A 20,527-nucleotide genomic window follows, 5' to 3' on the forward strand; every position below is an offset into this window, starting at 1 on the left:
AAAAAACCCTTAATGCCGTTTTTTATTTTACCGTAGTACGCCTCCCTGAAAATGAAAAATAAGGGACCCATGCCATGCCATATGCAACCCTTGGCCGAAACTAACGCAAAATTGAAGCAACAATCCTCTAGACCGGCACGTGGTTGAAGAGGTAGCTAACACTCTCACCGTTGTGGGTGCGCCGGATAGCCTCGCCCAGGACCTGGCTGATGTCGATGACGCGCAGCTTGGGGCAGCGCTCGATCTTGTCTCCAAGAGGCACCGTGTTGGTGACGACGACACGAGACAGACAGCTCTTGTTCAGCGTCTCAACTGCGTTGCCGCTCAGCACACCGTGGGTGACGATGGCGATGACTAGAAATGAGATTAGCATGGGCTTCTGAGGTCGTACATCACAGGTGAAAACGTACCCTCACGAGCACCACCAGTCTCGAGAGTCTCGGCAGCCCTGTTCGAATCGTTAGCAGTGCTTCCTGTTTCTTTGCCGCAGTGTATACGAACTTCGCGAGGGTGCCACAGGTGTCGGCCATATCGTCTACCAGAATGGCAATCTTGTCCGTAACATCGCCGACAAGAATCATGCGGCCGACAACGTTAGGGCGCGGGCGCTCCTTGTGGATGAGCGCGAAGCCGGTCTCTAAGCGATCGGCAATACCAGTGGCACGCTTGGCGCCGCCTGCATCGGGACTGACGATAACGCAGTCGTCAACGTTCATGTTGGATCGAATCCACTGCAGAACACTCGGCTCAGCGTAAAGGTTGTCGACGGGGATGTTGAAGAAACCCTGAATCTGCGAGGCGTGGAGGTCCATCGTGATTACGTGGTTCTGGTCGTGCGCTTGTCAGCCGATTATCGTCTTTTGTTATTTCTCCGTCCTTCCTCGTGCGATAGACTTACGCAACCGGAAACCTGCAGCATGTTCGCGACGAGCTTTGCACTGATCGGGGCACGACTCTTATCCTTCTTGTCCTGTCGAGCGTAGGGAAAGCAAGCTGCATTCTGTCAGCAAGCGCTCTTTCTCGATGTAGCGATTCCGTATAACTCGTCCGGGGAGACGGGGTGACCAACGAATGACGGCGGTAATGCGACGAGCAGAAGCAGTTCTGCAAGCGTGGACCATGATGAGTAGCTCCATGAGGCCGTCATTAATGTTGCCAGGCTCGCTAGATTGTACGATAAAGACATCCTCGTCACGGACGCTCTCGCCAATAGTGACACCGTAGATAAGTCAGTATAACGGGCACTCAACATTCAGAGCCCTGTTGGGCTGGGCGGGTTGTTCGTTTACCTGGTTTCCTGGTTCGAGTAGTTCAGGCTGGGATTGCGCAAAGCGGTCAGTCAATCGAAACCTCGCGTGGGTGCGCCGGAAGAATGTGCAGAATCTTGAGAAGCAAACTTACCTCATGGTTTTCGCGAGGGGAATGCCCAGTCTGCAAGCGGCGCATTCGCGCGTCAGCACCATTCGTTGCTTTTCATCCGGAGCTAAGGTAGAGTAGAAAGGGGTTGGGGGGAAAAACGGAAGAGACAGAAGAAGCAATCCGTCCATCTTCGTGGCTAAGCGTACCGCTGAGCGACCTTCTCGGACAATTCCCCATGGCTGCTGCCCTTGAGGAGCTTGATGTCGTTCGTCATATCCCCCATGAGGACGGTCGTTGTATGACGACTAGGGGAAGAAAAGAAGAAGAGGGAAGTATTCGGGGAGGGGAGATCGGCCGAGTATAAAGGGCTGCTACGGCAGGCTAGGTAAGGTACGGTCGGGTTGCTTGGGCGAATCGAATTGTAGCGCGGGGTCACGATGGAGGGGTATAGCTATCGGTCAGTCACACACAATGCGGTCGGGAATCTGTCGGTAGTTTTGGTGTGATAAGTGGCTCGGCCGAGAGAAGTAAGACAAAATGAGTTGTCAGGGTGTACGGATAGAAGCGAAAATCGCGGTTGCTGCGAAAAGAGTCGCCCTTGTCCACTCGTAGTATATTCACGTGTACTTGCAGCGGCTGGTACCGGAAACAGGAGAGAAGGAAGGAAAAGAAAAAAAAAAAAACTTTAGCACCGTCATTGTTCCGCGATCGCTGAGAGGTTAAGAAATAATATGTGGAGACCGCCTCGGACATGGGAGGGGTTCCGTGTGTCTGCCTCCATCGCCCAGGCCATAAATCCTACAGCCCCAAACTGGTGTGCAACGGTGTTGGTCAGAAAATATAGAAGAATCGAATTGAAAGCTAAGAGAGTAGTCACAAAGCTTCCTGTGACTTGTTGAGTATACGAACCAGACACCTCGAAATCCCCAGGCAATGCTTAGTGTAAGACTGAAAATTGGACACTCCGGTCAATTAGACCTGCAGCAATTGCTGATGGATATAGTCGCTCTAAACCCCCATAAAGCGGTCTAGTGCATTTCACCCAGTACATGTATAATAATATCACGTTACGTAAAGCCCCAATGCGCAGCACCTCTAACATGTGCCACATCTCAAATGTCTTGACGCAGCAACTGCCAAATCTGACTTCACCTCAACCATAGCGCGCGGCCTTTGGGCTGGAACGTTGGCGATAGACTTAGCGGCGAGGATAGTACTGTTGAATAAGATCGGTAAGATCGGGTGGGTTTGCGGGCGAGCCACGCTGAACGGTGATGATAGCTCTGATGAACCTACCGCGAAGGTCGTGACAGCTTCACGACGGGGTGACCAACTTGCCAGCCACACGTGCCATACCTAGTGCCCTCCACAGATTTACAGGGTCCAGTCGGGCCTGGACTGATGGCAGTGTCTCCGCCAGAGAGGTGGAAGGAAAACCCAGATCCTCTCAGCCCTAGGCTAAAGAGTGGGGCAAGCAAGTCGAGAGCGTCGTCTCACTAAGTTTTTGACTGGAGATATATGGAAGTGACCGTACCTACGGGCTGTATCACAGAAAGGGCGTCCACGCAGCTTGCATGTCGGTTCATAGATTTTGAATAATAAAAGGTCATCATAAACAAATTGCTGGTGGTATTCGCGCGTCAAGGATGCATTTCCATTTTGAATGCCCTATTACATTCGTGATGACTGAAGACTGGTGAGTTTTTGACCCAGTTCCACCCTTGTAATCCCGTCCACGCCTCGTAATGCAAGAAAACCAGAAGACCCGGAATAATCTTTCACTTTTTTCATTTTCCACCCCAAAAGACGCCAGCGAGCTAAAACGCTTACTTGCGCATGGAAGAAGCACGGCGCTTGCGGAGCTCGGCCTTCTCGCTCTTGCGCTCGGCGACGCGCTTGGCAAGGATTTGGGCGTATTCGTTCTGATTCAAAGAATTAGCATCAAGGGTTCGGGCTTTCAGTTGGCAGGGGGGAAGGGAACGTACGGCCTCGTCCTTGACCTTCTCGGCCTGGCGGCGCTTGAGGGCAAGACGGTGACGCTTGTGCTGGAGACGCTGGGGGGTGACGAGTCTCTGGATCTTGGGAGCCTTGGTGTAAGGCTTCTTGCCCTCGCCCTTGGGCTGAACCTCGCGGCGAATGACATACTTGCGGACCTATTGATTGCAGCAAGATTGCCGTATTAGCCACTGCGGTCGCTTCATGTTTTGGTTCTTCACATATAGCCTGGCACGCATTACCCCTCTCTTTCCTTGTTACGTCTCATCTGGCGCACTTGAATCAAGGCTTCAACAAATAAGTCTGACGAAAAAGGGCAAAGAGGGGAAACACGGTCCCTTCTCTCACACTCTACCTGATCTGCTCGGTGTTCCTACGTCGCAGCACCAGGTAGGCGATGACGAAGTGGCTGTTGGGGTGCATCGCAACAGGGAGCACACATACATCGTCATCCTTGGTGAGGCCGAAGAACTTGCGAATCTTGGTAGCGCGCTTGGGGCCAAGGCGCTTGGGGTGGACGACGTCGGTGAGGCCGGGGATGTCGTTCTCGCCCTGCTTGACGATGGAGAGGGCAAGGACGGAGAGATCCATGCCGACGATGCAGCCACGGACGGACTTGCGCTTGCGCTCACCGGTGCGGCGGGGGCGGTAGCAGGAGTGGCCCTCGGAGAGGAGGAGACGGACACGGGTAGGGTGCATAACACCCTGCTTCATCGGGAAACCCTGCTTGTCGTTGCCGCCGGTGATGCGGAAGATGTAGCCCTTGAACTCGTCGCCGACAGAGTCACCGGGGACCTCAGCGCCCATCTAGCCCAAGTTGTCAGTATCTTGTTCGTGCCTCGATATCGAAGAAGAAAATCAGGTCGCCATCGGTTCGAGGATCTCGTTGTTCGTGCATCTCTCGTCTCCGGCGAACGGGTCTAGGGTGAACGTACGCGCTTCTCCATGAAGACACGGAGCTTGCGCTCATCCTCAATGTCGATGAGCTTCTGGCTGCCATTGGCAGGGTAGGAGATGTTCAACTGTCAAAATTGTCAGCCTTAAAAATTCCCCCGCCGAAATTTTCCAACCGAGTGGCAGCGGCAGCATTCAAAGAATCGCATTGACGTAAAGCCTTTCAAAATCCATCGCTATGCTCATAGTTGGGGATAATTTCGTACCTTCATCTTGCCGGCGTTGGGTGGTGCAAGAGTTGTCGACTGCGGCTGGGCGTTGGGCGTGGAAATGTTCAGTGGGTGGGAAGAGAAGGAAAAAACACCAAATTTCGAGATATGGATTTGTGTGCCTAGGGTTGCTTGGGACTGGCGTGCGAAAAACCCATATCTGGCCAATCAAAACCCGTTGGTCTAAAAGATGTCGGCCAAATGTACTACCGACTGGCTCGTTTTGTTCGCTGCTTTTTCGTTGCTGGGGCCCGAAGCCCATCAGCTCACGTGCCTTGCTGCTCCCTCTCCAGGAACGCCAACGGCTTAGGGTACGTACCTCTGCTCCAGTCCTATCTGTAGGTGTCTATCTACAATTGTCATATGGGTGCCACCTTTTTGTGGTTCATACCGGTTATAATGTACCCTCCAAAGCTTTAAGGCTACTTTTCCACTTCCCACGCGCTCTCCATTACGTACCTATTCGGGCTCAGTTAAACGTTATGGCTTCTGTCAATATTTATCCCCCCAGGAAAGCACCCCCAGCCTCAGACAGCCCACTACCTCCCCTTATCACGACACCCTCCGGGCTTGCACTGCTCGAGATGCAGGGAACCATCAACCTGCCCCAAGTCACTTTCAACGAAGACAACAGCCAATCTGGGCCGGAGGTTCCCATTGGGAAAGTCGTCTTCCCTGACTATCGCCCAGACACCCAAGAGGACGGCAGTACGGCATGGATGAAGCGCGTCTTCCTTTACGTTGGCCAGCACCAGAGGCTTCACGGCGAAGTCAAGAAGCTCCCCAAGGCCATGGCTATCATTCGGCGGAGGGGACAGACGACTACCGGCAAGGATGGTGAGAAAGAGGAGGAGCTCGAAGTCGCCGAGATCGTCAAGTATAAAATTATGTTCGGAAACCGACCTGAGCCTGTTAGCACGGAGGCCTCGTAGGGGAGCGTGCCGTCCATCCTGGCTCGGGTACGCCGTGGCGTTCACTGATCAACGACCAAAATCAAGAGGCACCTGTCCTCCCCATCGGTGCAAGAGTACACGGATCTAAGAGCCTCAACATTCCATGATACCAAACCCACGTTACTGTCATACTTGGCATTGGCGACTTTCCATTATAGCATCACTACTAGCACTCGTTTATCGCCCCTTGGACCATGCCTACGAACCTCGATCCATGCAGCATCAGTATAAGCCGACTGACCACTAGGTTACAACACTCGGCCAAACTCGACACAGTCACATCATCTTTTCAGGGCTGCCTCTCTGAAAAATTGCAGAGTATGCTTTCTATACATTACGGATAAAGAGACTCCGAAAGCGTTGCCTAACAACCTTGTTCATTCTCAACTCCCCCAGGTCATTAAGCAATCTGTTTCATTGCAATTTGGGGGTGTGGACAGGAAATATCGATAAAGAAATCATCGATACCGTAATCAGCACGCAAAGGTTCTGCTTGGAAAGGTGCCTAGTGATACCCGGCTCAGAAGAATATTAGCTTTCCCTCGTCACTAAGAAGGCATACCCTTCTAAATATCCGACACTTCACTCATCAGACATCCAGAGCATAGCTGCACACTTCGTGCCGAGGCTTCGACCCTACGAGGCGGCTCAGACTTGGATCGCATCAACGGGCCACATATCTGGACCTCTTCCACCAGATTATTGTAGTTTTTTTGCATCATTCCGCCGTCAGGCCTCGTCCCACAGTTTGGGGATATACTTTGGCCGAGGAGAGGCTGTTGGCATAGCTCGTCTGCCATAGCTTGTACGCCAGGATTCTACAATCCAGACACCGAGAGCCATTCTCATTCAAGGGTTTTTGCATTGGTAGCGTAACTAACCGCTTGGTCCCCTTGCAATTGCTTTCCAGTGATCCTCGTCAGCGACTGTCTTTTGAGGAAGCTGTATACGACGCCTTCAGCTTTCTACCGAAAAAGATGGTGGCGGCCTTGGCAAATCTGGGCAACAAATAATCGTCGTGAGATTGTCCACTCAAGTCAACAAGCCGTATTGTGCTGCTCAAGGATTCTCCACATCTCCGCACCAACTCATGAGGGGGCCTTTGAAGAGCCGAAGAGGCTATTAGGTTAAAGTGACCCCGATTACAAGCTTAATTTATCCGCAGACATCCTGATTGAACAGTTCCTTTTCCGCCCCAGCAAGAAATGGAGAAGCACCATGCCGGCGTCGACCCCTGCAAGCCGTTAGCCGTGGCAACGCTGTTGGCTTTTATTCGACCGCCAGTAGGAAACTGCTGGTTACCCTTCGGACGAACTCCTCGTTTGTCCCGGGTGTTCGAACGCCTTCTTTGTCATCTCTTCCAGCCTCCATTACCCCAACCTCACCTTCGTCCTATTCATCCAGCCAACATGATGCTACCTGGCCTTGCAGGCCTTGGTCCCAAGACTCTGGCTGTGCTTTTGCCGCAGGAATCTCCTCACTTCGAGGACGTCACCCGGAGTGGTACCTTGCGCGCTAGCTCGGTTCATCGCGCTGGATCATCTGGAGATGGGCCCACGTCCCGTCGGCTGGGAGTTCGCACGTAGCGATGGTGAGGTAGTATCGAGGCCGGGACCTTGCATATATGAATTGAATTGCCCTCCTTGCGGATTACTTTCTTGTTGATCTCCGTTCTCACCCACACTTCCTATCTCGGGCACAAATAGGTCCTTTCAACTGTCGCCAGGAACCTGTGGACAATCGGTCACGATGCATATCCAATCTCTCACCGTGCCCCTACTGGCGGCGTCTCTTCCTCTCGCCTCTGCTCAGCTCGACTACTACGCGAAGAAAGCCGGTCTGCTGTACTTCGGTGCTGCAACTGACACCCCAGGGCAGCGTGAGCGTGCCGGCCTGGAGGCATCCTACGAGCAGTACGATGCCATCCTCGACGACACCAATGAGTTCGGCCAAACAACCCCGACCAATGGCCAGAAGGTGAGTTTTTATCGGCACTCGCTGCCTTTGTTACTTGGCCCCGAAGCTGATCTCGTCTCCAGTGGCTCTTCACCGAACCCGAGCCAGGTGTCTTCAACTTCACCGAGGGCGACATCGTCACCTCCATCGCCGAGAAGAACGGCCAGCTCCTTCGCTGCCACGCCCTCGTCTGGCACAGCCAGCTTGCCCCCTGGGTCGAGACGACGGAGTGGACACCCGAGACGCTTACCGATGCAATTGTCCGCCACATCCATGAGGTGGCTGGCCATTACAAGGGCAAGTGCTACGCCTGGGACGTCGTCAACGAGGCCCTCAACGAGGACGGTACCTACCGCGAGTCCGTCTTTTACAACGTTCTCGGCGAGGAGTACCTCAAGCTGGCCTTCCGCACTGCGGCCGAGGTCGACCCGGCGGCGAAGCTGTACTACAACGACTACAACCTTGAGTCCATCGGCCCCAAGAGCGAGGGCGCCAGGCGCATCGTCAAGCTGCTCCAAGATGATGGTCTCCGGGTCGACGGTGTCGGCATGCAGGCCCACCTGGTTGCCCATCGCGCGCCGAGTCTGGACCAACAAATTGCCGTCATTCGATCGTACGCCGAGCTTGGTGTGGAGGTTGCCCTGACGGAGCTGGATGTCCGCATTGAGCTCCCTGTCAACGAGACGAACCTCGAGTGGCAGAAGGAGGCTTACAAGAACGTAAGTGATCCGAGGCACTGCCCTCCTCAACTTCCTTTCGAAGGTGCTAACCGTCACGTGTAATAGGCTGTCGGTGCCTGCGTTCAGGTATCTGCCTGCATCGGTGTTACTATCTGGGACTTCTACGACGCCTTCAGCTGGGTTCCTTACGTCTTTGAAGGTGAAGGCGCCGCCCTTCTCTGGTTTGACGACTTCAGCAAGCACCCTGCCTACTACGGTGTGCTCGAGGCGTTGAAGAACAAGACTGCTGCGCCGTGCAGGAGGAGACGGACTCTGGACTCTGGCAAGAGCAAGAAGCTCTTCTAGATTTAAGGCCCTTGTGTCCTGCGGGAGACAGCCTCGTAACCAGTGGTGGTCGACCAGTGGGTCAGCTGGTCGCCGACAAGATTGCTTCAACCTTTATAAGAACCGAGTCCAACTTGGCCGCTGGCTACGTGTATGGCATCGTAATTGAATACTGCAATACGTAAAAGTGGCTTCTCTGGCAGATGGAAAACGCCGTGACAGTGCCTACATGTTCTATAAGGATTCCGTGTTTCTTCCCAAACGTTTGCTTTTAGATTGGAATATGCTTCCGGGTATCCATCTCATACTAGCTCTGGTCGTCAATTTCCACATCAGTGCCAGTGCAGCCTGGCCTCGTTCGAGAAGCGCAGGCAACGTACGAGACGGGAAATAATTTGGCTGGCACAAAATGAAGGCACGGTTCGCGCTGTCCGAATCACAGATTAGCTCCGCACTCCACGACATAAAGTGATGTTCTCAGCACGGCCTTCACCCACAGTAACTGGAGGAGTCGACACTTCACCCAGGACCTCCAGGCGCAGGTACATATCGCCACTACGATTCCTCATGAACAGCACGACTCTGGAATGGCGCGGCCCATGGCCGAAAAACGTCTCATCGTACTCGTCCGCATCCCCGGGACAGAAATGCAGCACTCTCGTATACTCTGGAATGGAATATACTGGCACTGCCCCCGGACGGGGCCGACCTTTGTCGTCCAGAGCCAGACCGTGCTCGACCTCGATGATCAGTCGTGCCAAGGCACACATTCCTTCCCTCTCCCAGAGACTCTCCCGAGGTGCCACAAGGGTCCTCATCAGTCTCAGGGCCTTCAGCCTCAAATGCAGTACTCTGCACCGATGGGCGCAGAAGAAGAGCAGTGGTATAAAGCCCATCTCGAATGAGGGTCTCGGTTTGAGGCCCCCTTCCTTTTGAAAGGCTACCGCCTCCTCTGCGTCGTCTAAAATGCTGCGGAACTCGTCCCCGTAGTCGTCGTAGCCAAATTCGTCGCGGGAAAAGGCCTCGGAGCCCCACATGAGGGCGACGCGGTACTTGGCCAACATGAGCGCCCTCGCCACACTGGTTTTCTGCACCTTGCACCTGGCTTCAAGGTCCATCAACATAGCGTACCACTGTCTCGTTAGGCATAGAATCCTGTCTTGCTCCTTCAATAGATGAGGCGAGATCGGCTCGTAATGACTGGGTCCTATGTGGACTGAGAAGCCTTGCCGGATGATTAGCATCACTTGGTTCATAATGTCGTCCATCATATACGCTGCTTCAGACTGATTTGAGAAGGACGACGGCGGCGTGTAGCGTGAGATGGCCAAGTCCAAGTCGAGCCTGTCCGCCTCTTCGGACTTGAAAAAGAATGGCAGTGTAGTCAAGCGGCGGAACAGCGGCATCAGGTACTCTCTCACCCAATTTAGCGACGAAGGCTCGGGACCGGCGAGAATGGCAATGCCGTGGGTGCAGTGGCGTAAGGCCGCATCCCGGTTGCCTTGTAAAACTTCTAAGCAGATAAAAAGGATGCAGACCAGCAGGACCAGGCCCGGATTCTGCATTTCCTTGAGCTCCTTGATCGCGGCGTTGTAATGCCGCAGGATGATAATATTGTTCCGACGCCGATGGGCCAGCGATCCGAGCGGGCTGTCCTCCTCCCGGACGATGTCTTCGTAGAGGGAGCTGATGGCGATGATGGAGTGCCGGACCGCGGGTTCGTACCGGCTAAACTGCACGACGAGGTGCGTCCAGAAGTAAGGGTCGGTGGCGCCGGGCAGGTTCGGGCTAACCATGTTGCAAAAGTACTCCAGCGCCCTGCTCTCCTGCATGCCGGTCTCCGGGAACAGGCTCAGCGGCTTCAGCAGCTGGAGCTGAAGAGAAATGGGCTTGGCCGGGTCCGGATAGCCATCGCAAACGCGGCCGGTTTTCGAACATCGGAGGCAGTCCGGTTTGGCCTCGTCGCACTTGACCCTGCGAATTCTATCGATTTTGCCAGAGTCAGGGGGGGGGGGGGATGACGAATCAACCGTGACATCACTGCGTGAACTTACTTGCAAGTAAAACACCCGGTCCTCACCTTGCATTTGCCTTTTCGGGCCATCCTTCGTCGGAAAGTGACGGTAAGGATTGTTTGACAAAGTACAACAGCGACGGCGACTCTTGTCTGAATTTTGTTCTTGGCCCATATGTAGCTGGCATGGCATTTTATTTAGGTACTGAGTCAAGAAACCCAAGGCTGATGTGTCCCCCTTGCAAGAGCTGCATCTCATTGCCCCCAAGTTTGGCATCAGTGGAGCCTTGGCACTTCAACTCCGGTCCAGGTGACCATCCGGGACCTCGGACGTGGCGGAATCATCAGGGATCAACAACTGCAAACCAATTACGTGCAAATACATAGGCAAGGAGCCGTTCTTGTGTCCGCCGACAAGCATCGAACCAATGCATCTCCAACAGCTTTGTTCTGGCAGCTTGAAGAGGAGCATCGGAGTTAGATTGACAAAGTCAAACAGCGACGGCGACTCTTGTCAAGGTCCAGGATGCTGTGCACTGGAGAAAAGGCCGATCGACCCAGCTGTCTCTCTACCTTGCCGGCGGGAGTCAGCCTTACATAGTTCTTTTCCCATGTAAGCGGCGTATAGTTAAATCCAACGTAAGCATCCTCCACTGGTCCATTATATGCTTATCTTCGGACGTGTCTTTGTCAGCTGCATGGGCTTATAGCGACGACCAAAATGGGAACAAACAGCTCTCGACCTCACCCTCCAAGGTACGCAACCGATGACATGTGTTGAGAAATTCGCGTATACCGGCGCGCCAAGGTGGCAAAGGCAGACACTCCCTGTACTGCGTAGCGACTGCTGCAGCATCCCGGGGATGAGCACTTGTGTAACAGCGCCCAGCCGTAACTACACCTCCATGTAAGCCTGTTTCCCGCTTTTTGAATCCGCCATCCCTGTGTAGCGAGCACCTTCGTATGTGCTGTACTTGCAGCGTCCCGGCTGGTCCGCGCGAGGGGGGCTATTCTTCGCCGTAAAGGCTGGACAGTCCCGTAGGGTTGGACGCCTGGCGTGTCCCTTAAGCTTGGATGCATAGCGGACTTTGCCTGCTTTCGGCTCTGGATGCTGAACCCTCGAGTCTATGAAATCACGAGCTATAGTTATGCCAAGAAATACAGTGGTGAGCTATGGTGAACATTGTGTCGTAATCATGATGATAAACTCGAGATGTTGCCGAGCCGAGGAACCTACGGACTCAACAGGCTCTCACGGCGGGGCATGTATGTGTGAATTCGACGAATTTTGTACTCGTTCGAGTATGGTATCATTGCGTGCTCCCATGTGTCTTCGTAAACTTGTGATCGCCAGTAAGACCCTTCAAAACGCTGTCCTCAAGCATTGGCCTCCAGCTGAGCTGGCTTCGTCCGCCCCAGACCATCCTTTCCGTAGTAGTCCATGGGATACACCCCCTTACCCCAGTCATCTCTGACCTCGAGTGCAACGAGTGCTTCGTATGGCGTCAGCAACGGCCGCGGGAAAGCGTACCCCCAATCGATGCTCAACCGCGGGCAAGCAACTTGCACCCAGCACTCCACATCGCCCATCATGGCCAACTTCCCCGGGAAAATCTCGCTCAGTAACAGGTTCACCCAGGGAATCCCGCGCTCCTTGAGACGCTTCTCGATGAGCCCCATCGTATGCGGGTTCCCCTGGCGGCCCAGCGAGCCGAGGATGAGACCCCATTTCCGCGCCGTTTTGGCCGTCCGAATTGCCGTCCGCCGCAGGTCCTGCATCTCGTCGTGGCCGTACGTCTCGCGCGTCAGTTTGCGCGAGTACGGGTCGTAGCGGTAGGCAGGTATGCTCGGGTTGTGGATCATGATGCTCTCAAGGTGGAAGCGGCCGTCGCCGAGGTACAGGATCATGTCGACCTTATCGTCGTCCTTGAGCTGCGGGCTCGTGCAGCCCAGGATCTCGCCCTTGCTCAGCGGCGCGATCTGCGGCACGAGGACCTTGAAGCCCGCCTTCTCTAGGGTGCCACGGACCCCGTGGATTGTGGCGTTGAACTGGATGGTGCCAACAATGGCGATGGTCTTGCCCGAGGCGAAGTTGCGCTCGAGCGATGCGAGGAGGTGCGAAGTGTCGATACTGATGTCGACGAACACGTAGAGCGTCTTGATCTTGGTGACGTCGACGGGGATGAGGCAGCTGTGGGCATAGTGCACCAGAAGGTCGCAGCCCATGGCACGGGCGGTATAGTCGTCTATACAACAGGCGCCATAGGTGACGTCTCCCATGATCAACGTCTCGATACCTGGACAGAACTCGGTGAGGATGTCCGAGATTGTCGTGGCGAAGAGGAGGAGGCCCTCGGGCATCTGGAGGGCGACCTTCTTGGCGCCAGAGGAGCGGATGCGGTGGATTGTCTTGGGGATCTCGAAGCTGTAGTTCGAGGGGAGAATGGAAATAGCAGACTTGAGTGCCGGGTCGTTAAGAATATCTGGAGGAACTTGGTTCAGAAGACGAGGGCCTCTCTTTGGCTGTGCCACTATGAGGTGGGTATGAGCATATAATCACTCCGTCCTGTGAAAAGCGAGCCCGGGAAAAACAGGGAAGGGCAGCCTGACCTTGAATGGAGTTGCTATCCTCGATAGATCCGTTTGAGCCTCCGTTCCTCGCAGCGGCCTCGGCCGCAGTTCTTCTGCCTACGAAGCGCTTCTTCGGCTGCTTCATCACTGGCTGGGTTACCGCCTCCTCTTCGCGATGAGACGCCTCAATATCGGCGGCTATGCCAAGATCCGTTTGCGCCCGATCCTCCTCCATTGCTGAGACGGTCGTCCTGATATTTGAAGGCCCTTGAAACAATATATTTTGGATAGAGGCCTGGATCTTGTGTCGAGCTCTCGGACGACTCTTGTATGAGGTAGATTCACGTTTGATGGGAGTTCTTGCGTTGTCGCCTGCTGCTTGTGAGTAAGTCCGCCTGGGAATCGCCCCGCGACCGTAATCACTGCTAACTGAATTTTTCGCGGGGCAAGACGAGGTGATAAGATTGCTGACTAAGGTGAAACATGCAAGTAACGGGACATTTGAATGACAGCCTAATCATTGGCTGGTGTCATACTTAGGCCACTCCCCTCATGAGCCCGCCATAAGAAGCACTGCTACCAAGCAAAATCCCGAATCCTAGTTCGTTTCAACAAGCCGGTCCTTTTTTATCATAATTTTTTTTCAATAAAAAAATTGGCCAACAATGCATACCCACCAGAGTCATGTATCAACAAGACAAGGTCCAAGGAGCGATGTTTTGTTATTAAGACTAAACGAGGGTCCAGGTGGAAGGGTGTGGTCGTGAGCAAGGAGTCCATGCTCATCCAACATTGAAAACCAAGCGGTTCGAACCTATGATTGTTCCCTGACGTTTCAGCATCGGATGTTTTGATTCACAACACACATTGAAAACTTTGTAACATACTGGCTTAGGTATGTACCAGCACGTCAGACTCAGCTCAAAGGGGTGTAACAAGTCATTGGCATATGAAGAATTCATTAAGTCTGATGGGTGACCAGTTTGGAAGCTGAGTGGTCCCTTCACCTTGTATCTATCATTAATATGTTGGGTGGGAATGAATTCCCCCGACACCCACGTTCTCTTGCCCTCCCTGTAAACCAATACCACGCATTCAATTGCAAACTCCTTACTCGGAAGTAGAATTGACACTAAAGCGGTAGCTAGCCTGAAGGACGTAGGGGTCACCGCCGGGCTCGAAGATCTGCTTCTTGCCGCGACCCCATGTGGGGTTGTTGATGCCGTCGATCCAGTCCTGGACTTCGAGGACGAGGCAGCCGTATTTGGGGATTATGCGAGGGTAGTCGGGGTCGTCGAACAGGCCCTGGGTCTTCTTGAGGGCCATAGAGCCATCTTGCTGGTTGCAGCTGTACATTTGGAAGGCGTCCTGGTCAGAGTAGACGTCGAGTTGGATACCGGACCAAGCTGACTGCAGGCGGGCAATGTATCCTTCGGTGCGCCAGTTGTAGAGGCCTAGATCGTTGCGGTTCACGATCCAGCAGTTGTCTGCCTTGGTTAGAGTCTCATCACCCCCCGATTGATTACCGAGGAAACTTACCATAGCCAGTGCAGTTCAGGCCGCAGTTGTTCTCAAGTTCGGGCTTGAGGAAATCGGCGCCAATCTGCTTGGGGGCACTCCAGAAGTCGTTCACGGAGCCTTTGGAATTGGCGAGGATCTCGCCGGTAGGGATAAGGATGTTGTCGACAGCTACTCTCTGGCCGTTGTAAGGCATGTGCAGAGTGTGGTTGAGAGCCGTGTTGGTCTCGTTGTTGGCGAAGCCGTCCAAGTTCCAGTATGTGTGACTGCTGAGCATGATGGGCGTCTTCTTGGTGGTCGCAGTGGCAACCATCTTGAGCTCCCAGTTCCAGTCAACGATGGTGTAGGTGATAAGCGACACCACTTCGCCGGGGAAACCCTCTTTTCCGTCTGGGTCGGTGATGGAGAAGGTGATGCTGCTGTTGGTATGGGAAACCACGGTAAAGTTGCGGTAGTCCCAGCCGTCAGAGCCTCCATGGAGTGTGTCAAGGCCCTTATTGTCGTTGAGGTCAGTGTGGTAAGTCTCGCCATCAATCTCAAAGGTACCGTTCTTGATGCGGTTCGCGTAGCGGCCGGGGACACCGCCGAAGTGAGGGTGCTGGGTGTCAATGCTGTAATAGCTGGCGTTGTCGAAACCGGCAACAATATCTCTGGGGATGCCGTACTGATCTTCGATGATCAGGTTCGATATGGAGGCGCCGTAGGGGATGAAGGCAGCCTTGAGGTACTTGCTGGAGATCCAGTACTTGCCGTCCGCGTCGGGGGCCCCAATGGGCGTTGTTGCGTTCCCATCAGATGCGCCGACGAACTGGGCCATGGAAGCCGGAAGGAGCAGAGCCCCGACAGCGGCGGGGAGTAGTGAGCGCATCGTGAGGGTAGTGGGCCAGACGAGGTAACAGATAAGTGAGGCGCAGAGCAGCGCGGGCCAGAGCAGACGATGGTGACGGGAGGACGGACAACAGGATCGGCTTGAGGGGAAGATGGGGTGAAGTGGGAGCTTATATTCCAAAGGTGCTCCCCCTCTCATGCGGGAGGAGCGTAGAGACTTGCCCATGACAGCGAGGATGGGATGGTAACCATCGGACCAACACAGCTACGTTATGCAGGACAGGAAAGACCGTGGAGTGCAGAGAACTGGCCCCACCCACTCGGCGGGTTGGGGAAGGGAAGGCTTCGGACGGGACACACATGCGGAAATGAAGCAAGCAGGGGACGATCGACGCTTTGGAGGTGAGGGCAAGATGTGACTGGAGCGTCTAGCCGAACATGCCGTGGGATCCTTTCGCTTTTCCGGCGCTGCTGCCCCAGAGAAGAAACGAACAAACAATACTGACTGAGCTAAACCACGCAGTAGCTGGGGTAAGCTTGGTAAGGATGGTAAAGCCAAAGCTAGTGGCACGTAACGGTGCGCGAACCTAGATGCGAGTCCAAATGAATTGTAGGACCAACGAGTGACTGCATTGCAGGGAGGGGCCAGCCCCAGAGCAACGGCAGCAGAGCGAGGCCGGCCAACGGTGAGGTCGAAAAGGGTCCGATGACACCCTCTCCAATGGGACGAGCGGGGTCAATTGAATTGTGGTTGGTTGTCCCTCAGGAACACACGGCAAGTCAATAGCCAAAAGTTCCAATTGGAGATGAATGGGACGAGTCGAGGTCCAACGGCAGGGAAACAAGATGGCAAAAGTCCGGGGTTGGGGCCGGACTAGGCGCGATGATGGCATTAAAGAAGCGGAGATGCCGGGGTAGGGAGTTGGGGAAGGAAGAGAAAGACGCACAAGCACCGTCGGGAGAATTCTCTTATTGGTGCGCGTGTGTTCTTTCCCGAGGTCCCGATGTCCCGATGGCTTCGCAGCTTCAAAGAAGCACGGATAGGTAGTGAGGTGAGCACACTTGCAGGGGGGGTCTGATGCCGCTGGAGCTGGGAGGTGCCGCGCTGCTCTTGCCGGGGAAATTGGCGTGCGGGGTTTTAGTGCCACTTCCCCAGATGTCGTCCCTGTTTCCCCACTCCAGTGTTCCTCGACACTTGTCCGACCTCCCTCGACCCCTCTCGACTCCTTTCCGCCCGAGGTAGTCAAGCTTTCTTTCTCCGGCTGACGTTGCAGTTGCTATACCCACAGGTCGACATTGTGTTGCAACGAGGGGCCCGCAGTTTACGCTGTCGTCCTGGAGACCACGGCTTCATCCTCTATATTCCTAGTAGGCATGACTTCCCGAGGAACCAATCTCCCAACACAAGATTGTCCAACCCGCACGGCATCGACAACTAGCGACCACAGATCATCCAAGCGGCTAGTTGGTGAAGCTAGACAGGCAGACCTTGTTCCCGGGGAAACACTGGTTGGATCGCATCGGTGACAACATCTCGGGAAGCAATGACTAGCCTCCTCGTTAGCTAATGACCAACCTATTGGGACCCGGCCTTTTTACTATACTAGACTGTAATAGGAAATCTGAGAAAGATGACTGACCACACGTCCAGGATGGGGCGAACTCATGGGAGAATGTGAAAGACTCGATACTGAGATTCTTGGCAGTTGAAGGCCTAGGCTTCCTCGACTCGTCGTGACCGAAGTCAGAGTTGACTGCACAGTCACGCCAGCAGTTTCTTGAACCATTACACTAAACCTATGCTTGATCTGTGTGTGAGCCATGATCGTTTCACTTTTGTAATTCGGCGATGCCTTTGTATGTTCCCCCATTTTCTTTGCCACGAGGGACCCCGCATACAGCCCCGCCGCTGAGAAGTGTGTAAGTCGAATAGGTATCTTGGTAGCGGCCCTCAAAGGGTCAAGAATAGGTCGACAGGCTCGTCATAAGAGTTCCCTGTGAAGATATGAAATCTCTACCTAGAAAAGGGGTTGTCGAATGCTGTCCTCAACTCGGTCTCCAGGGAGGCGCAGCCGCTTCCAAGGACACCCGCCATGACCTCGGTCGTCTAAGTGCAGCTTTTAGTAACGAAAGCCGCATCGGCCTGGGGATTTCAGGTACTTTCTGGGTTCTTCGGCAAATAAATCTCCATTGTTTACTAGTAGCATACATTTCATGAAGTGGTACGGCCTGGAGGCTGGTGCTAGCTTCGCCTCCAACGACAGGAGAAAGTATTCTCTCGGATCTATACATTGAGGTAGCACAAGACGGTTATAGAAACACAAGGCTAGTTAAAGTTACAAACGTGTTTACGACCACATCCTGTTCCCTGTTCAGTTCTTAAAGCCTTGATAGATGCCCTTCGCCATGATGCTATCGCGAGGTTGACCTCTGATACAGCCCGTTGACGAACTTGACGTCGATCCAAACATGAACTGGATCTTCTACATTATCAAGTTCGACACTCGACGGGTCAGAGGGCTTCTCAGTGCCGTTGATCTAAACCTGATAGACTGGCGGGGTATATAGGGGCAGGTCTCGGTATGGTGAGCGACCGAGTTAGTGGGCCCTTTGACGGGTCGGTTCATCGAAATAGGAGATGGCCTTGAGGCTCGCAGCCAAGACTCTTTCTTATGACAGTCAAAATGCTCTTTCGGGGGGGGGGGGGGGGGGGTTTGTTTTCTTTTTGGCCAGAGAGTGTGGGATTAGCAGTTTCGAGAAACGGGACGACGTCGGCCCCGTAAACTTGCTCAATTTCGGCGATTTCCGATTTCTTCAACGTTGCTGTCTCCGCGCTATCAGAGCACTATCAAGGAATGTTGTATCGGCTCGAATCAGTGAACGGGAGCTGATGTAGTACATCATCTCTTCGCAGTAGCCTATGGCGAGGCTTCTCGAGAATAGACTCGTGTCGAACCGAAAGGGTGGTGGAAAAGTGATAAACCTAGCCTTCGAGCTTTTGGGGGCAGACATGGCCGTATTGCACCTGTATGGTCAGGCAATTCGCATCATCTTGCAACTGATTTTGTTTTCCTTCACTGGCCCCCTCTATTCTGGATCCGTAATGACAAGATTGCTCCCCGAGTGACCTGAAGGGCTAGAATCACACAACAGTCGATATATACTATAAGGATTGAGTTTCACGAGGCTTCAGCCTGGTGGCACATGGAGATTCACATAAACCATGTTACTGCGTTGGCAATAACCAAGCTTCAAAGTCTTGAGAGACCCAGCCTGTAACAAGGGCGGGATCACGAGCGTCGACGAAGACAGGGAGGCTATGTGAGTCCATGCTTGAACTTGTGAAGTCTTTGGATAGCCTCAAAGGGTATCATTAGGGACTTGCCACATGCTCACCAGCAATGAGTAGCCTTGACATCAAAGCGAGAAGGGCTCCTCCGGCCTCAGGAGAGCAGACGAGAACTCAAATTCCATAAGTACTAGTATTTCAGACACCAATAGCCTGATGATTTTGGTTTATAGCGAGAACGGAGCCTGAAGAGAGACAAGACTATATACGTCTATTTGGAAACTGCCTGAAAAAAGACGACAATGTTTAGCAGAACCTCGTCTGCGTCAGAGGCTAAGAGACGATATTGATTGACAAGCACAATAACGAGAAGTTTATGTTACTCTTAATGATCAATAAAGATGATATTGATATACGGGACGGATGTGTATTTGAATGGGCGCCATTGGGTAGGGACCCATGGACCACTACAGATATTGATATAGCGGCATTCTACATATGCGAACGAGAAAGAGGAAAACCAGTCCATGGCGATGATTGTCAATCTCAAAGAAACCCGAAAAGGATTCCAGCGAGACCAAGGAGCTCAGGCCTGCCGAGCTCAGCTCTAGAAATCGAGAGACTTGCCAAGCGCCTCCGGGGGTCTGCTCAACTGCCTAACATCACGGAGAGCAATAGAGACGCTGACTGGCCCCTCGTTATGTACGTCATGCAGGGCCGCAGATTACAATACTAGAAGGCAGTTAAGATATCATTATCGAATGGAAACCATATTTGGTATGCAATCATGTGTCACCCTCGAAGTGTAGGCGTCACGGTGCAAACACCACCATTTCGACCAAGGACATCCAGGACGAGCCAGCTCACCCGCCCGTACAATTGTGGACTACCGGCAATGGCCGTGGACACGATGAGACACGATTTTTCCTTATTCTCGTTGCGGCGGATCTCAAATTCACAAGCAAGGGCGATTGGCGGAGCAATAAGAAGATGACGATACCGGAAGAAAGCAGCCATCTCGCTACGACCCTGCGCATCGCCGGCTACGTACGGAAGGTCTCTCGTATGTTTCATTGACGGGCTCACCTCGGTGACGACAGTGACGGCGGTGTTGATGTGTGGGGAAATGATGAGGACAGTCTCTCCTTAATGCGGCGAGGCAAAAATTGGAAATGCTTGTTGACCTCGGTCGGGAAAGAAAGCAAAGGTGGGGTGGGTTCTTTCCATGTGCAATCTCACAGCCGACAGCAGGCAGGCTCGACCCAGCATAGGTAGTTACTTCGCACGTCCTTCCGTTACCTACCTTCACTTCGTCTTGATGTGAGGCTCTGGCGCGCACACAGCGAAACCTTCGGAAGGCGCGATTTACGAGGTTGATGGCCAGCCAGCGAGCGAACTCGCTCTCGACTTGTACCGGTACCTACCTAGGGTATCTAGAAGTAGTAAAGTACCCACGGTTGTGGTGTTGCCCCAGACTAGACTGACAGGCACTCCGGCACCTGGTATCGGCATCGTAGCTACCCGCCTCTCTCCTCTCTTAAAATATCTCTACGTCCCCCCGAGTTGCCCATGTTTGTTGCCTCGGCCCTTCCCACCTCGTCTGTCTTCTGTCTTCGCACACCCCCCCTTCTCTTGAACACATCTCAATGGCACCGGAATCCCCCGTCGATAGGGCAATCCACAAAGAGCCCATTTTTTCCAGAGTCCTTCCGCTCCCCCGGACCACGGGGACAACATGTCCCAAACAGCATCATACTATACTTTCCTCGGCTCCGCAGACACGCTCTCCTTTCGCCTCGGACAGGGTGGCACCGCAGATCCTATTTTGCAGAAGAACAAGCCAATACACTCGGAACGGGGGGTGACGCAAACAAAGG

The 20,527-nt window shown here is 53.7% G+C and overlaps 7 protein-coding genes across 7 annotated transcripts; 2 read left to right on the top strand and 5 right to left on the bottom strand.

Annotated features, from left to right (window-relative positions):
• Positions 1-127: 127 nt before the first annotated feature.
• On the bottom strand, positions 128-1,633 carry GLRG_06928 (ribose-phosphate diphosphokinase; the record flags this gene model as incomplete). The annotated part of the gene is made up of 8 exons (XM_008097468.1): positions 128-354; positions 411-448; positions 502-827; positions 899-993; positions 1,070-1,200; positions 1,290-1,316; positions 1,402-1,431; positions 1,566-1,633. The coding sequence occupies 8 exons, from the start codon at positions 1,631-1,633 to the stop codon at positions 128-130; spliced, it is 942 nt and encodes a 313-aa protein (XP_008095659.1).
• A 1,552-nt stretch (positions 1,634-3,185) lies between these two features.
• Positions 3,186-4,520, bottom strand: GLRG_06929 (ribosomal protein S6e; the record flags this gene model as incomplete). Its single annotated transcript, XM_008097469.1, has 5 exons — positions 3,186-3,281; positions 3,345-3,512; positions 3,799-4,161; positions 4,290-4,376; positions 4,515-4,520. 5 exons carry the CDS (start codon positions 4,518-4,520, stop codon positions 3,186-3,188), a joined length of 720 nt encoding a protein of 239 aa, XP_008095660.1.
• Positions 4,521-4,999: 479 nt separating this feature from the next.
• GLRG_06930 (Ctf8) lies at positions 5,000-5,449 on the top strand (the record flags this gene model as incomplete). Its single annotated transcript, XM_008097470.1, has 1 exon — positions 5,000-5,449. The coding sequence occupies one exon, from the start codon at positions 5,000-5,002 to the stop codon at positions 5,447-5,449; it is 450 nt and encodes a 149-aa protein (XP_008095661.1).
• A 1,770-nt stretch (positions 5,450-7,219) lies between these two features.
• Positions 7,220-8,451, top strand: GLRG_06931 (glycosyl hydrolase family 10; the record flags this gene model as incomplete). Its single annotated transcript, XM_008097471.1, has 3 exons — positions 7,220-7,447; positions 7,510-8,145; positions 8,212-8,451. 3 exons carry the CDS (start codon positions 7,220-7,222, stop codon positions 8,449-8,451), a joined length of 1,104 nt encoding a protein of 367 aa, XP_008095662.1.
• A 422-nt stretch (positions 8,452-8,873) lies between these two features.
• GLRG_06932 (uncharacterized protein) lies at positions 8,874-10,534 on the bottom strand (the record flags this gene model as incomplete). Its single annotated transcript, XM_008097472.1, has 2 exons — positions 8,874-10,413; positions 10,485-10,534. 2 exons carry the CDS (start codon positions 10,532-10,534, stop codon positions 8,874-8,876), a joined length of 1,590 nt encoding a protein of 529 aa, XP_008095663.1.
• A 1,287-nt stretch (positions 10,535-11,821) lies between these two features.
• On the bottom strand, positions 11,822-13,250 carry GLRG_06933 (uncharacterized protein; the record flags this gene model as incomplete). The annotated part of the gene is made up of 2 exons (XM_008097473.1): positions 11,822-12,975; positions 13,055-13,250. The coding sequence occupies 2 exons, from the start codon at positions 13,248-13,250 to the stop codon at positions 11,822-11,824; spliced, it is 1,350 nt and encodes a 449-aa protein (XP_008095664.1).
• Positions 13,251-14,125: 875 nt separating this feature from the next.
• GLRG_06934 (aldose 1-epimerase) lies at positions 14,126-15,401 on the bottom strand (the record flags this gene model as incomplete). The annotated part of the gene is made up of 2 exons (XM_008097474.1): positions 14,126-14,502; positions 14,555-15,401. The coding sequence occupies 2 exons, from the start codon at positions 15,399-15,401 to the stop codon at positions 14,126-14,128; spliced, it is 1,224 nt and encodes a 407-aa protein (XP_008095665.1).
• Between the last annotated feature and the right edge of the window lie 5,126 nt (positions 15,402-20,527).

Source organism: Colletotrichum graminicola (assembly GCF_000149035.1).
Source record: "Colletotrichum graminicola M1.001 genomic scaffold supercont1.26, whole genome shotgun sequence".
NCBI lineage: Eukaryota > Fungi > Ascomycota > Sordariomycetes > Glomerellales > Glomerellaceae > Colletotrichum > Colletotrichum graminicola.